Source organism: Poecilia reticulata, chromosome 6, assembly GCF_904066995.2.
Source record: "Poecilia reticulata chromosome 6, P_reticulata-male-v2, whole genome shotgun sequence".
Taxonomy (NCBI): Eukaryota; Metazoa; Chordata; class Actinopteri; order Cyprinodontiformes; family Poeciliidae; genus Poecilia; species Poecilia reticulata.
Window position 1 is genome coordinate 11,645,484 of NC_088835.1, and position 16,887 is coordinate 11,662,370.

Below are 16,887 nucleotides of genomic sequence, written 5' to 3' on the forward strand. Positions count from 1 at the left end.
CCAGGTCTGCTGGGTGTTTAGAAAAGCAATATTCTGTTTTCAAACTGGGATCATGGGTTTTTAAATTTTTTTTATTTTATTAGACTGCTGTATTCTCCAGGTAAGGACACATGAACATTTTTACGTAGGAGTGTAGTATGAAAAGTGGGTCACTGATAGGTTTTCTCTTGGTTGCACAACACAAATAGGTTGTTCTTGGTGAACAACCCATTTGAGAAACGATGACCTGGATTGGTTGTATGTAGCGAAACCCACTCTGGTCCCATGGTAGCTCATTAAAATCAGGCCCATTTAGTTCCCATCCAACCTGAGCAAAACCTTGAGGCCTATATGCTGTTGAGTATTTTCTTATACCACTAACAATATTTAATTTGGATTTTAAATTGCCAACAAAAAGCAGTGCGCAATGTTTTTTTAGCTTAAAAGAAAAATAACATGAATTTTCAGTATCTTCTAAGATTAAATCTAAAAAGTTTGTACTGTATTCAGACTCCCTGGTCATTACAGATCTGCGTAAACTTATCTTGGCTCTGCAAAAGTAGGGCTTATGTTTTGGGGTTACAATAGTGATTCGTGGTTGTATGAGAAAACATGAATCCAGATTGGACTGACCAGGACAACGTGGCCTGCAAAGTAGTTTGTCTTTAAGAAATTTAAATATACAACCAAGAGCGGAACATAACATCTGACAAACTGAAAGTGGGGAGGGGAAAGAGAGCAGTACTAAAATTTCCAGGAGCACCTGAACGCATCAGATGCGACCACTTATTACGGTGGTCGCGTCAAATATATGCGTCTTTTAATAAGCAGAAACACGACAATGTAAGGTTGGTTTTTATATATAATCATATTTGACCTGATTAATAAAATTAAAAAAATATGGATTTAGAGACATGTTCAGTTGTGAAACGTGTCCGTGCCTTTTGGCCAATCGGTAGCCGGTGCGGCATCTCCTCCCAGTACGACGGCAGTATGGCCGCCGTCTTGTAGCCCTGCGGCTTGAGGAGAGCTTCTGTCACGCTGGGGGATTAAAGACTTACGACTCGAAACATGTCGGCCGTGTTTTTTCTGAAAAAGTCTCTGAGCAGACTCCCACCAAGTGCTGCTAGGCAGCTCTTCGCCTGCCGCTATCACACCGAGAGAGGAGTGTATGGATACCGACCAAAACGGCTCGCCGGAGAGCACAACCAGTCACAGAGGGACCGCATCGCTGCACTGAACCAAGGTCGGTACGGGTTAAATTTCAACACGGAGAGCTGATAAGGATGTGGAGGGGATACATGGAGGCTGCAGTGGTGAAATGTACGCTAATTATTTGTCTTTGTGTGATGTATTAATCTGAGCATCACCCACTTTTGCTAGCTCTTCATGTGCAGCTAGCTGAAGTGCACCTGTGTATCAGGAAGAGTCGAGTTTCTTCTTCAGAGCAGAGGCGACGCCAAGGGGGATTTAGAGGGGGCGACGACCATCTTCACTAGACGGAAGAGTTATTTAATTTTTATGCTCCAGAAATTCTGTTCAAATATAAAACCTGTATGGGTTCATTACACACAGACGGATGGGTGAAGAAAAAGAGGAATATTTATTTAGTAACGTGGTGAAAAAATGTGAGGTGGGCTTCTTTTCACATGGATTAATGATCCGTCTGTGGTTTTGCTCAGGTGTTAACACTTTGCACCTTCTTAAGCCTTCATCTAATCTTCCTCTGATGTTTATCATCTTCCTCTTTGCAATGCCTCAGATTGCTTATGGAGATTGTCGGTACAGTTTGCTCACCAGTCAGACACAGTGACATCGGCCATTAAACCAAGTATGAGCATAACATAAACACTTCTATTAAGATAGATTTTAGTGCAATCAGACTTTCAGGGAAAATTAATTTTGATTAATTCATGAATTCAAGCTTCATTGTGGCTGTCAAATTTAGGAGAAATAAATGCTTTAAATATTGTAGCTTTTTGAACTGAGTGACTGAAAAACTTTCTGAGAAGCATGCGTATGCGTATTTTTCTGCAATTAATGTAAGAGAGCAAATTACATTTATTTTATTCATGCTAGATTCAGTATTTGTTTTTTATTAATACAATTGACGTTCAGCGATAGCAACATACTTTATAAACATATTTACATTCTGGTATATCCTCCACCCTGTCCAAACCTTTCTGGCTTCACCCGTGCTTACTGGCAGCATGTTTTTTGTTCTCTGCTCAGATCACGGTCTCGCCCGCCTGGTGGAGGCGTACAGAACACATGGACACAAGGCCGCTAAAATTAACCCCCTACTGCCTCAGCAGCCCGTTGTGGACCGTGTCCCGGAGATAGATATGCTGGCCGGTGTCGTCACGGGAACGCTCAACACCTCAGGTAAGTTTCATAGAGGCCTACAGAAATCAGAGTCGTGTCGTACACACATTCAGGAATATGTTATTTCAGACTCCATAGCTGTTTGTGTCTTGCTTCACTTCTGAAAATCAAACGCTGGACTTTATGTAAATATTGAGGTAGGACCAGCTGTTGAATGACAGCGTTTGTCTTCACCGCCTGCATGAATGACAATCTTACTGTATTTACTCTCAGCCAGGAGTTTCAGGCAGGATTTGATGTCCTGTTGTCTGTTTTCCCTCTTTTTCTGTCTACTTTGTAGATTGAGGAAGTTTCAGTGTTATCTAAGTGCTTGTGTTGAAAAGGACGGGCAAACAAACACAAAAAGATTGAATCCCTGCACCTTAGGAAAGGATTAACTCAACAACCCGTTCCAGAAAGTACCAGCCCGGACTTGCTTCACTTTTTTTTTTATCTGCCACTTGTAGACAACAATTTCAGAAACGTTTAAAAAAAATACATTCTGAATTTTGTGTTAAGTTGATCAACTTAATACAAAAGTCTTAATTTATTTTCAAATAAAGGCTTTGAAATATCTATTGTTCTATTTAGGTACTATGTTTGACAAGGTCTTAGGTTCCTCTCTGACGTATTTGTTTAATCTTCAAGGCCTTCTTCGCTGCAATTTTACGTTGCACAATAACGCCACAAGAAAACCCAGCCATTAAGACTTTTTATTTTTTCCATCCCATCCCTTTGGGAGACGTATGTCTGGGTTGGGTGTGGTGGAGTTTTGTTGCTACAGATAAAAAAAATATATTTGAAACTTCTTTCCCAAAGAGCCTATATCTATGCTTTAAATTAAAGCATCAAACACAGAAAAAAAATCAAAATTTCCGTCTTAAACTCTTAGCTCTGACTTAAGTTACAACCAAATAAAAAAAAAATGCAATAAAAAATTTAGAAGACATTATTTTAGCATTGTAATTTATTTGTCATGTACAATGAGATTAAATGAGAAGCATGTGCATATGCAGTTATTTCAATATTTATCTATCATATTCAGCATATTGTGAAGTTATGATTAAATTCAGTGAGCAGAACAAACATCGCAGTATGACTTGGGGTGACTGTGGCTTAGTGGGTAGAGCAGTTGTCTTGTAATCGGAAGGTCGCTGGTTCAATTTAGCTTCCTGTCAACATGCCCTGGGGCACATCAACCCAAGCTGCCAACCCACGTTTATATCTGTATAAATCAATCTGTATAAATGATTGAATGTGGTCAAAATGGCTGGAAAACCATCTTGTAAATTTAGTCCATTTATAGAAACACACACTTGTGTGGTTGTAGTAAAGTATTTCAGGAACTAGTTGTTGGTTTCTAAGTGTAACCAAATAACTTGTGTAAACTTGTTGCAGAGCGAAGTGATTTAGAGTTAGGCTTAATTAACAAAGTTCTCAATAATAGTTTGAAATACCTGTTTATTCAAGTAATATTAGATTTTTTTTGTATATAGTCAAGTAAAAAAAAACAAGTAAATGAAATTAATATTTCCTGAAACTGAATTGATCTTGAAATAAATATGATTATATAATATGAACAGGTTGCTCTAGCTGTCTCTTGAATTGCATTTAGTTTTGAGAGAAATGTCTTAATTTTTAAACATTAAGTTAAAAAACAATTTCTTTCCTGAAACATTTTGCACCGCTAAGCCCAAAGTTCCATCTTACTAAAACCAATTGAAACGCTGTTTTAAGCTTTTCAATACTTAAGATTTTGTTTACCTGTTCTCTGTCTGTGCGCAGACCTAGCCTCCAGGTAAACGATGTGTGTTCTTCCTTGCTCAGGCCTGCGTCACTTTGGGAAGGCTCAGGCCTCGGCGGAGGAGGTCCAGACCTACCTGGAGCGGGTCTACTGCGGCCACCTGTCCGTGGAGACCGGCCAGCTGAGCAGTCTGGAGGAGAGGGAGTGGTTTGCCGACCGCTTCGAGGAGCTCAAGAGGGAAGGCTTCTCTCCAGAGGAGAAGAAGCACCTGGCTAAGCTAATGCTGGAGTCTCAGGTAGGTCTGAGAGGACGGGAGCAGGTATCACCCGCATCCAGTCTGGTGGGAAAATAAGGAAATGTTTGGGTTCCCGCCCCCCCCTCTCCCTCTGTGTGCAGGAGTTTGACCACTTCCTGGCCACTAAATTTGCTACTGTGAAGCGCTACGGAGGAGAGGGAGCAGAGAGCATGATGGGATTTTTCTATGAGCTCTTCCACCAGTCAGCCCACAGCGGCGTGACGGACGTCGTCATCGGGATGCCCCACAGAGGCCGCCTCAACCTCCTGACAGGCCTGCTGAAGTTCCCACCAGAGGTCAGAGAGTCGTGATTAAAGAAAATGTTGCTACCATGACAACGCTCAGATTGCTCAACTACAACAAAGTCGCAGTTTGCTTCCAAACTGGAAGCCGTCGTTGCGCTAACGCAGGTTGTTCTCGTTGCTGCCCCCCTGCAGCTCATGTTCCGTAAAATGCGTGGACTCAGCGAGTTCCCCGACAGCTCCCCCGCTATCGGCGACGTCCTCTCTCATCTCACCTCCTCTGTGGAGCTGGACATGGGAGCAGGGCGCCCTCTTCACGTCACGATGCTGCCCAACCCGTCTCACCTGGAGGCCATCAACCCGGTGGCCCAGGGCAAAACGAGAGCGAGGCAGCAACTGAGGAAAGAGGGAGACTATTCACCTGAGGAGGGCGCCTACCCTGGAGACCAGGTCATCTGTCTGCAGGTGCTTACAGTGTGCATTTAAGCACAGACAGCTGAATATCTGCTGCTGATTAGTCCGATCCAAGTAGGAAAGTTAAAAATTCGTAGCTGGTAAAATCCTACATCAAGATTTTAAGATGTTATTACAATTTGAAGAGGGTAACTTCTGTACTGTCTGGGAAAATTATTCTTCAGCTTGGTAAAAATCTTCAAAACATTTCAGAGCTCTTGAGAGAAATAAAAAAAACTTTTTTCAATACTTTGGTAAAGAGAATTTGAGTTTATTTTAAGACTTTTTGCATATCTTCACTATGGTGTTGTATGCTAAAATGACTAAAGTATTTAGTCACTTTAGCATCCAGAAAGTTACAAAGACGTCCTCTTTGTAACTTTCTGTACCGTTCAATCTTCCTGGGAGTTTTTTAAAAATATTTGTTCTATCTCCAGGTTCACGGCGACGGGTCATTCACTGGCCAGGGAATCGTTCCAGAAACGCTGACCCTTTCAAACCTGCCTCACTACCGAGTGGGCGGCAGCATTCACCTCATAGTGAACAACCAAGTGGGTTACACCACTCCGTCAGACAGAGGGAGATCCTCTCTGTACTGCAGCGACGTTGGTGAGTGAAACTCTCACAGAGCAATTAGATGGTTCAAAATTAGGCCTGCAGCTAACAGTTTGTTTTAGTTATTGATTATTCTGATGATTAGTTGAATAAAAAATAGCATTTTTTGTTTTTGTTTTTGAGACTTTAAAAAAAAAAAGAAAATATTACATTAATATATGCAAATAAATAAGTAATTTTAGTTATGTTTTCCATCCATCCTTTTTGAATAAGAAAATAAAAATGTCTTGCCTAGGATGCGATAACAGCATTCCTTCATTGAACGCTTGATCATCGAAGAGAAGGACGCTTCAGGTGGTAGAAAACTAGCTCAGCTCTTTCTGCTTGATTTAACGTCAATACAGTGCAGGGCGGCTCTGTTGGTTCTTTGGATTAATGGATTAATACCTTTTTTACTCTTTTTTTTTTTTTTTTACAAAATAGGTGAAGATAAAACCTCCACTGGAAGAGTTCTGGGTAGACAGATTTACAAAGTGTTTTTTTATTATCTTAAATTCAAAATGCTTATATTTTTTTGTAAAATTTTTCTTCTTGTAATCTTAATTACTGCTCTGAGCATGTGGGTTTTTTATTGAGTGTCTACTCAGTTAATGATTAATTGATTACTAAATTAGTTGATGATTATTTCCATAATAGTTTCGGCCTTAATCAAAATAAAGCACAAAAAATCCAGGTGTTTTTCTATTCCGAAGGTAAGATGGTGAACTGTGCCGTGATTCATGTGAACGGCGACGATGCAGAGGACGTTCTGCGAGCCGCCAGGCTGGCGGTGGACTACCAGCGGCAGTTCAGGCGGGACGTCATCCTGGACCTGATCTGCTACCGTCAGTGGGGCCACAACGAGCTGGACGAGCCGTTCTTCACCAACCCGGCCATGTACAAGATCATCAGGTTGGTCCATCTTTACCTCCTGGGTCAAAGGTTGAGTACGTCTGTCTGCCTCAATAAGACATAAATGAGTAATTTTTATTTTTCGACAATTTCCAGTTGGACCATCAGAGACGCTCTCTTTATTTATTATTATTTTTGTTGAAAAGCCACAACAAACAAAATGGTTTCCACTCAAGTTTTTATTTTTTAAACTATATCTGTCATTTTGCCTGTTTCCTCTTTCCAGGCTGAATGGTTAATATTTTCTGACACATTTAGACTTTATAACACATTATAATTACTGCTGTTTCAGTCGTTTTGTTTGTCTATTTTGGACATTTAACATGTTTTCCAGCCCCAACATTAAATATTCTTTAGAAATGAAAATGTTTTTTATCTTTGAAAGGGTGCACTTTTATTAACTCACCATTAATATTATTATATTAGTTGAAAGTGGCCTCGAAATTAAACGCAATACTTTCTGGGACGCTTTATCGTCCATTGAAACCTGACAGACCTACGACTGAGATGAGTTCTCTGTCTGGTAATCTCTTCGTCTTCTTCTTGTGTCTCTTTTCCTCCTCTCAGGTCGCGTCAGAGCGTCCCCGACTCCTACTCGGACCAGCTGATATCCGAGGGTCTGATGACGGAGGCAGAGCGAGCGGAGATCAAGTCCAGCTACTACGGCGCGTTCAACGACAAGCTGTCCGGCATGACCATGTACAGCCCCCCGCCCACCAACCTGCAGGGCCGCTGGGGGGACCTGGTGGAGCCCCAGCCCAGAGTCACCACCTGGGACACAGGCGTCCCCGCCCAGCTGCTGCAGTTCGTCGGAGCGAAGTCCGTCGACATCCCCGAACAGATCTGCTTGCACAACCACCTCCTAAAGACCCACGTACAGGTAGAGCAGTGGTCTCGGACGGAGGCTCTCGTTCCGCCATCGCAGGCTGAGCGCTGTCGTCTTGTTTCCTTTCTGGACTCAGGCTCGGCTGCAGAAGCTGGAGGAGGGCGCCAGGCTGGACTGGTCGACGGCTGAGGCCCTAGCGTTTGGCTCTCTGCTCTGCCAGGGTGTGTGTGCCTTTACAGCGTTTCCCTTCGAGTGTTTGTGTTTTGCTTACACTGCAAAAATCTAAATCTTACCAATTATTTTTGTCTAATTCCCATTAATTCTCAGTACAGGGGTCTGTGACCTGCAGCTCTGGAGCCACAAGTGACTCTGTGGACCTTCTGCAGTGGCTCTTAATACCTATGACTGAAAATGATGTACAGTGAATCCTCACTATGACGCGGTTATAAGCGAGGTTTTGTTTGTGCAGGTTGTTTTCACAGTGCATTGTGTTCTGCGTCCTGATTGGCTAAACAGTCTCTGAGCTTCTTCTCAACCTGAGTGGCAATAACCTTGCTGTATTTAAATATACGTAATCCACCTTGGCCATTCAGGAGATGGAAACTGAAACTTTGAACGCCTGCTGGAAATAACTGTGGCCAGAGGCAGCAAAACCCGACTGGAGGCTGGCTTGACGAGATCCATCACCGTAGATGCAGCTGTGAATCTCGCAAAGCAGCTCGGAGGAGACGCTGTAATGCCAAGACTCCGGATCACATTAAGGCCCAATTGATGCACACGCAGAACCGCTGACCTGAAAACAGGTTTTGTTCTTTGGTTTCAGTGTAAAGTATTTACAATAATTTATAATAATTGTAAAAAAATAGAGGTAACTACTTCACGGATTTCGGAACACAACCCCCACGAAAAACGAGAGTTCATACACACATATATGTGTTCATACATATATGTGTGTATGTGTAAGAACAAATTTTACTGTTTACTGAGTGAAATCCTCCAACCACTAAAATCTCCTTTTTTGTTTACATTTTGTGAAGAAGGAAGTTTACTCATTTTACTGTTTTTTCTTTTAATAATTAAATTTAATTTCCACAACAGAATGATGCTAAAATTATCAACAACATTTTTACATCTAATTTTATTGTCATTAGGTTGAAAACGATGTGCTTTTTAATTTTTTTACCAATATTACCATCGGTATCTCTTTTTGCAAAAAAATGTTTTTTTGTTTTTTTAGTATATTAAAACCAAAAAATAGAAATAAAATGGAGGTTCTTAAAAAATAACACATTTGCTAAAATAGATATGTATCAAAGATTAAAAATTGGTCTTTTATCAACTGTTCATGTAACACTTGTGGCTCTAGGTGAGTTTTATGCAGCTGGATTTGGGGCGAAAGTGGCTTTTTGAATGGTGAAGGTTGCAGACCCCTGCATTAGTACGATTGAAATAAGAGAAAACTAACTTTACAGCAACTTCTCACTTACAGGTCAATAATTCTTGAATGTAAATTTAAAAAGGTTTTTTTTCTCTCATACCAAGACATTTTTCTTGTTTTAATTGGAAAAACTCTGCCAGTGGAAATATTACTTTCTGTATCTATATTCAAGAATCATCAACTTAAAACACACTTACATATCTTGCTGAAAAGTTACATTTAAGTTACTTTTGCCTTAATTTAAGTGTGCTGATATATTTGAAGTAGGAACTAGACAAAACTACTATCTAATATTTTCTCTTCGGTGTAAAATATTGATTTGTAAATGCTGCAGGCTTTCACATCCGAATAAGCGGCCAGGACGTCGGACGAGGCACGTTCAGTCAGCGACACGCCATGCTGGTGTGTCAGGATACCAACGACACCTACGTTCCTCTGAACCACATCAGCCCGCAGCAGACAGGATTCCTCGAGGTAGAAAAAGGAATTATCTGCAGTTTGGAGGCGAGTCAGGACATGTCGGTGCTGTAGGAAAACGATCCTGTTTTCGTTCAGGTGTGCAACAGCCCGCTGTCGGAGGAGGCGGTGCTCGGGTTCGAGTACGGCATGAGCATCGCGCAGCCCAGACTGCTGCCCATCTGGGAGGCGCAGTTTGGGGATTTCTTCAACGGGGCTCAGATCATCTTCGATACTTTCATCTCAGCAGGTCGGTCTCGGTTAGATTCCTCCCGCTAAGGCAGAGCGAAGCTGGGCTGATGCAGCTGTTTGGTTTGCAGGTGAAGCCAAGTGGCTGCTCCAGTGCGGGATGGTGATCCTGCTGCCTCACGGCTACGACGGAGCCGGACCCGAACACTCGTCCTGCCGCATGGAGCGCTTCCTCCAGGTGCAGCTCCCCGTTTCCGTCATGCTTTTAAGCGCAGACATTTAAACCCACATTTTACAGATTTGTAGTTGGATTTTACGAAATTTGTGCTGAATTGAAATAATCAGAATCATAGAAGTGAATTGGTGCTACTATTAAGCGATAGATCAATGAATCGCATGATAAATTAAAATGAGCTCAATAATTTCAATTTCCAGTTATTTCTCTCTTTTCTCTCTTTCTTCATAAACTGGATGACTAAAGTTTTCAGTCTGGTGCTTTGGTCTCAACTGTCCCTTATTTTGAAGGACAGTTTTGCTTCATTAGACTTCATTATTAATTTTATTTGTGGTTTCTTTTGTTGATTTATTTTGGATAGAATTAGAATGTAATGTTACCATATGACTTGAAAATGGTCTGAAAACAACAATGTAATTTTTTATCGCCTTCCACTGTGTGCTAACTGCAGCTGCGTTTATAGCTTAGCATTAAATAAAAACAGATCATCGATGGTCCGCAGTTCTAACGGTAAATAAATTCAACAGCTTTGGACCAGCTGCAGCAAATGAACAGTCACCCCCCACTGTTTTTGGTAAATTGCAAAAAAATCTAAATAATGACAGCCATTCTTATGATCAATGTATTCAAATGTATCAGGGTAAAAGAGATGCAGCCAAGATATTTCGCTCGTCAGGGTTAATGTAAAAGATATCCTCCAGAGATTAGGTTGTGGTAGCTCAGATGTGGTTTCAGGTCGAAGATGAGTCTGTTTCCGCTTTACTCTGCGCCAGATTTTTAGAAATTCTGACTTAAAACATTTAAGCATCAGTGGCTTTTTCATTTCCTGTCAACTTTTGGAAGGAAATCAGGTTTGGCTCGTTTGCTTCCCTCCGTCAGATGTGTGACAGTAAAGAAGAGGGTGTGGACGGCGACACCGTCAACATGGCGGTGGTCAACCCCACCACTCCGGCCCAGTACTTCCACCTCCTCAGGAGGCAGATGATCCGTAACTTCCGCAAACCTCTCATTGTGGTCGGGCCCAAAACACTGCTGAGGTTTTCTGTAAGAGAAAGCTTTTCTTTTTTGAGTTGCTTCTTTTTTCCTTCAGTATTTCCATGAGAAGTAATCAAGCATGTTTGTGTATTCCAGGGAGCGGTGTCCAGTCTGAGCGAACTGGCACCGGGAACGTCCTTCAGGCCGGTGCTGGGGGATGCTTCTGTCTCCGTAGATAGGTGCACACCACCTGACCTTTATCTGAGATAACCAAGTATTTCATTTTGTGGCTAAGTTTGGATCTTAACTTTTAGGTTTTGTCAAGACTTAAGTCTCCTTAGATGCTTATCTCGGCTCTGAAATTTCTAAAAGATTGTCAACATCTCCAAATTCAGAGTATCAGATGACAGACGGATGTTGAAATCTCAAAAAGATGATGTAGAGAAACCTTCCAGTGTTCCTCTGAATGTCAGCGGCAAGTTTATTTATGTAGCACTTTGAAAACCAGATTGAAACGGCAACAAACTGCTGTGGAAAAATATAAAATCAGAATAGAATAAAATGATGAAAAGAAAAGAAAACTTTCATCAGAACTGCGAATGAGTCTCGCTGAAGTCTTGCTCTCTCTCGCTTTGTCACAGCCGGAATAATTCAGAAGAAACAAGCGTTTCATTAAAAAGCATCTTACATCTCTGTGCTTCCTCTGATTAAATTTTTCTCACTTCGGTGAAGCTGACATTGTGCCTCTTCCAGATGTAGGGAGAGTTTTTCGAACTAGCACTTATTGGTGATGCATTCACTGATGGAGAGAAATCCGATTTTTCAGTCATCAGTCAGAACAGAACAAGCTGAACTCTGATATCTGTATTTGTCAAGCATCTGGAAATTTTATCATATTTCCAGATGCTTTTAGTATATCGGAGATCGTAAACTGCCTTTTAAAGTTTAAAAAAAAAGTCTAAAAATTGCAAGTTGAGAATGAAATAATTTGAAATAATGAAATAATTTCCTTGTCTATCTGTGTAGAACAAAAAATGTTTTTATATTTCCCTTTTTCAAGAAACATACATACTTTTAATGTACCCAAGTTTGTCTACCGCAACTTAGACCAGCTGTAAAGTTGTTCATGCCTGATTCTGATTGTGGTTTTAAGGAATAAGTAACAGAAATATCAATATTGCATTGAAGAAATGTTGAAACTTAAAACATGAACTGTTTTTCCCAAGAGCTCTGTCTTTTCTGTCCTCTTTTGTTGCACTGAAAAATATCTGATTTATTCTCATTAGCGTCCAGAAGGTGGTGCTGTGCTCCGGAAAGCATTACTACGCCCTGCTGAAGCAGAGAGAGTCGTTAGCAGCCGGCCAGAACACAGCGCTGATCCGTGTGGAGGAGCTGTGTCCGTTTCCTGTCGAGCCCCTGCAGCAGGAGCTCAGAAAGTATCCAAACGCTAAAGGTAGCGAGAGCCACCGCATACACACACACACACACACACACACACTTGACTCGTAACAAGATGCAGTCACACCTGAGGTTTTTCTTTATCTTCACATGAGTGCGAGTCAAATTGGACCTTATTTTTTATTTACTGAGCAACTAAACACTGAACATTCACAAGTTCTTTTTTCCAAATCTCAGTCATATGGAGTAGTTTCCACTACTCTCTTCAGTTTTGTTTAGCATTTTTGATTCATTGTTTTGAAGCATTGTGTCGCGTATTTAACGGTACATTTTGTGAGTGTAGTTCTGCCTTGGAGAGCTTCCTGTTCAGCATCAGCTTACCTTTTTTTTTATTTTCCCCGAAGTCTCTTTGTGTTCGGAGTTCCTCTTTTGAAAAAGCACACCTGTCCCGTGTTTTGCATGCGCCGTTTTTATTTTTCTAGGAATTCCCCTTTGCAGCAGCAGAAAGTGCTACCCTGTCCACGACTACACAAGGGAGACTCGCTCTGTCAAGCGAAATAAATGAAAAGTCATTAACATTTTTAATCAAGGTAATAAAAAGCGTGTTTAATTTTCTATTTGCCGTGGAGCCTTTTCCAAACGAGAGCTTTTTAATTGACAGCGTGAGTGGAGTTGAGTACTCTACGAGAGACGACTTCCTCTTTAAGGAGGTGGCTGTGAGCGGTTTTGGGGAAGTGGAAAACAGAAATCAAAATCAGCCAATGCTTTTTCTAAACACTCTAATCAGAGTGATGATGTCTCGTTTTTGCTCCAGACCAGGCTGTTGGTGCAGGACACAGTTGGACTCATTTTCCTCTTAACTGGAGGATCACTGGGTGGCTTTTTCACACAGGTCTCAAAGTGTTTTGTAATATTCCTGAATTACACAAAGCCCTAATTTTACACCCTGTAGTCTGATGAGAAACATTTTCATGGCATGAAAGAGGAAATTTGAGCAACTCTTAACATGACAGGTCAGAGCATAATTTAAGAAAATTTTTCTTAAAACAGCATAAAGAAATAAAATTGACAATTGTTTAATGTCCTAAAATCTGATCCAGGTCAAAAAATAACATTTTTATTGGACAATCTTTTTTTTAAAATCTGAAACTCATCCATTTTTGATGTGGAAGAGCAGGTAAAGAACATAAAATGATCACTTGACCGTCAAGTTTATTCGTTCAGCTAAGCAGATAATTATAAAACGAGCAGTAAATGTGACACTTTATCAAATGCCGTCATCAAGGAGGAATATACATCAAATGTAATAATAAACTCTGACATGTAACACAGATATCAACTGTATCTATTAGCTGGGTGCATTATTTAGGAGTTTAAATGTTTGAGATGATAAAATCACATTTGACGTAACTAAACCAGGCAGGTGCACATTTGGTCTGGTCGGCTGCATAAACTCTGCACATTAACACGCGCAAGCAGAGCGTTAATCAATCAAGCGTGGGCCCAGGCTTTGACTTTTCTATCGTCTCATTAGCAGCATCCGATGCTCGAGCATCGCTCTGCGCTTCTGTGTCCGACCAGTAAATCTCCAAAGCGTTTGCTTATCGTCTCCTGGTGTGAAATACGGACAGAACTTGGACTCTCTCTGTGTCTTTAAAGGAGTTTTATCGTCCAGGTGAAACGGTTTTTGCTTCATGAATGTTTAAAGCGCAACACACACACACGCACACACACACACCAAGGAACACTCAGAGTGGAGGATTGAAAAACAATGGTGTCTTTGTTAAAAGCGTTAAAAAGTCAAAAAGACTAAATAATAAGAGAAAATGTTTATTGCTGTCTGCATTATTAAATATGATTAGAGTTCAGTTTACTTTTAAGAAAGTTTCAACATTTGTTTCTGATTAGTGCCTTTGAAGCTGGATGTCATTTTATGGCCACATGCTTAAAAAGAAAAAAAAACCCAATATATATATTTTTTTTGGAAAATTTTTTTCTGGTAAAATTAACACAGTTAAATAATTACTGTGCAGAAAGTGTTTCTCCAAGTTGAAGTTTTGCGAAGCATATAATAAAAAAAATACTCAGATTTGTCACTGAATCTGAACATGATTGAAATTATGTCAGAAACCGATTTAATATTGAGGAGTTGAGGAATTAATTTCAATTTGAAAAAAAATCCCAAAGACTGTAATTTCAAGGTAATCTGCCTCAAAACGGGCCGGGCCAGTTTCAATCGCAGTTCGAGAGTATTTTTCAAGCACCGTATTTCATCAATTAAGTCCAATAAGATCCCGTGAAAATTCAGTGAATTCACATGCAGATCCGGTTTGAACAGCATTACATGCTCTTACATCAGCAGAAGGAAGCGTTCCTGTTTCTCGTCTCACTCAAATTCACACTGTTGTCGGCTGTCGAGCTGCTGCTCTGACTCAAGACTCTGCAGTCGGGTTGTTGGATCTTCTGCTGCACACACACCACATCTGCGGCGCACCGTCACACCCGCCACGACAGCAAAGCAAAACTAGAACCTCTTCCTTCTCTCTGCGGCTGAACAGGTGCTTTAACTGGAAGCTCAGTAAGTTATGAGCAGCAGCCTTGACATTTCAAGGTAAAGTGTCCTCCAGTTTATCTCAGTCGGACTACGTTGCTGTAATTCATATCTCAGTAGTTTGGAATCGTGGTGTTAAACGGCACCAACCTGCTGAGAATGCTGCAGTTTTACTACGAAAACATCCGACGCTACAAATTACAGTTCAGTGTAACCCGCTGCCTTCAGAAGTCAGCATGTGGAAGAGTTAAGAGTTGGGGATTTTTTTTGTTTTTGCATATTCTGCTGCTTCTTTATGTGAAGACAGATAAAAAAAATTCTTGTAAAAAACACAGCAGTAAATACACATTTATACTTTGGAAAAAATAAATGCATTTCACATGTGTGTATTTCTAAAAAATAAATGTCCTAATATTTTCCAGTATGTCGCCATAAACATGAGGAAAATTTGATAAACCTTCTCAAGGGTGTCTGCATCCTTAACAAGTCTTAAAAAGTCTTAAATTGGAATATATGCCTTAAAACGTCTAATATTAACTTAATTTAATTTGACCTTATGTGCATTAATCACAGGTCTGTTGTGTTTAATCTTGTATCTGTAGTTTTTTTTATTTATTTATTTTTTTAATCGTATAACTTTTCTGTAAGGCAAACGTTTGAGTCGCACGCAGAGGTCTTTATCGCATTCTGTGATTAAGAACTCGATAAAGGCGATTGAGGCTATTGCTAACTAGCTGCTAAAGCGCCCTTGCTAGCTAGCTAGCTAGCTAGCTTTTTTTGACACTATCATGGCAAAATTATCACCAGTTGGCTGGAGAACATTTGTCTTTGCCACTGGCTCACTTCTGTTGCCAAAAAAAAAAAAAACTAAAGTATTTTTCAGTGTTAAATTTAAATTTAATCCAAGGCAGCATTAAAAAGGTCTTACATTTGACTCGCTGAAACCTGCAGACACCCTGTTTCAGCGCTGCATTCAGAGCTCTTCTTCTTTCTGCTGTCAAAGTGATTGTGAGCAAACATTTTCTTTTGAAACCAAACCTTGAAACTCCTGGTTTTGCTTCAGCTCTCTGAGGCATTGTTCCCAGAAAACGCCAAAGTCATGCAGCGTTATTTCAAAAAGAGAAAAGAGAAGCGGCAGCAGAAATTCACCGTGAGAAACTGAAATTGTTTCCTCTTCTCCTCCTCCTCCTCCCAGAGTTTATTTGGAGCCAGGAGGAACCTCAAAACATGGGCCCCTGGTCTTTCGTGGCGCCCCGCTTCGAGAAGCAGCTGGCCTGCAAGGTAAACTAGCGCAAAGCAGCTTTTAATGCCAACATCTCGCCGTTTTTCACAAACGACTCATTCTCGTCATCTCGGACTCTCTGCACATCAGCTCCGGTTGGCGAGTCGCCCCTCTCTTCCCGCCCCTGCCGTCGGCATCGGGACCCTTCATCACCAGCAGCAGGAGGCCATCCTCACAGCCACGTTTTCCTGAAGCGAAGCTCGAAACCAAACTAAGCAGAACCCGGGCAGCAGTTCTACACTACAGGGTCAGCGGTAATAACACAATCAACGAATGTCTTTAATAGAACAACGTTTAAAATTTGAGTTGTTGCCGTGTAGAGTGTTAATTTTAATGTTTTGAAAGCATTGTCTTAAATGTTCTCACATTTTACGCCAGTTTTTTTTTTTTGTGTCTGTTTGAAGTTAGATTTGTCTGAATCAAGGCCTTAGAGATCATGTTTACATGATGATTGTAGTCCACCTCACTCTTCTGTTTTTTATTTACAATTGGAGGGATGCATTTGCATAAATAAAACCTCTACAGGTTCCCTTCTTCAGGAATCCAAACCCCTCTGGTCATGTCACACACAAGCGCCTGCAGGAGGCGTCCATGTTTGTGCTGCTGAATGCAGAAAACATCAGTTTAAAGTTGTTAGATATACAGCATTAATCTTGAAGTGTGGCGTTGTGCAAAACGGACGTAGCTCAGAAAGAGATTAAGCATTTTCTGGTTAAATAATGAAAACTGTTGCAGTTGTAATTCTGTACGTAGAAGATGCTCAGAGATGATTTTATCCTTGTTTACATGAAGGCTGTAACTGAAAGAAAATACTGACATCATGAACAGCTAATGTAAATACAGCAAAACTTTTTAAATAAATCTATTTTCATGTTGTTTTTTTGGTCGTGTTTCTTTAAATTCAACTGACAGTCAAGAGTGAAAATGAGAGTTCACTTTGAATTTGTTTTCCCT

The 16,887-nt window shown here is 40.7% G+C and overlaps 1 protein-coding gene across 1 annotated transcript; it reads left to right on the forward strand.

Annotated features, from left to right (window-relative positions):
• Positions 1 to 562: 562 nt before the first annotated feature.
• Positions 563 to 16,809, forward strand: dhtkd1 (dehydrogenase E1 and transketolase domain containing 1). Its single transcript, XM_081607902.1, has 17 exons — positions 563 to 1,225; positions 2,212 to 2,364; positions 4,171 to 4,382; positions 4,484 to 4,678; positions 4,820 to 5,089; positions 5,515 to 5,686; positions 6,385 to 6,583; positions 7,151 to 7,463; positions 7,546 to 7,630; positions 9,182 to 9,321; positions 9,403 to 9,553; positions 9,624 to 9,730; positions 10,607 to 10,771; positions 10,859 to 10,941; positions 11,989 to 12,155; positions 15,847 to 15,932; positions 16,024 to 16,809. The coding sequence occupies exons 1-17, from the start codon at positions 1,051 to 1,053 to the stop codon at positions 16,123 to 16,125; spliced, it is 2,775 nt and encodes a 924-aa protein (XP_081464028.1). The 5' UTR covers positions 563 to 1,050; the 3' UTR covers positions 16,126 to 16,809.
• Positions 16,810 to 16,887: the final 78 nt, after the last annotated feature.

Excerpts from the sequence above, each read along its gene's own strand:
- dhtkd1 (XM_081607902.1), top strand. The coding sequence starts at position 1,051 with ATGTCGGCCGTGTTTTTTCTGAAAAAGTCTCTGAGCAGACTCCCACCA. Across the intron at positions 4,383-4,483 it reads AGCTAATGCTGGAGTCTCAG|GAGTTTGACCACTTCCTGGC; the intron begins GTAGGTCTGAGA and ends CTCTGTGTGCAG. Across the intron at positions 10,772-10,858 it reads AAACACTGCTGAGGTTTTCT|GGAGCGGTGTCCAGTCTGAG; the intron begins GTAAGAGAAAGC and ends TGTGTATTCCAG.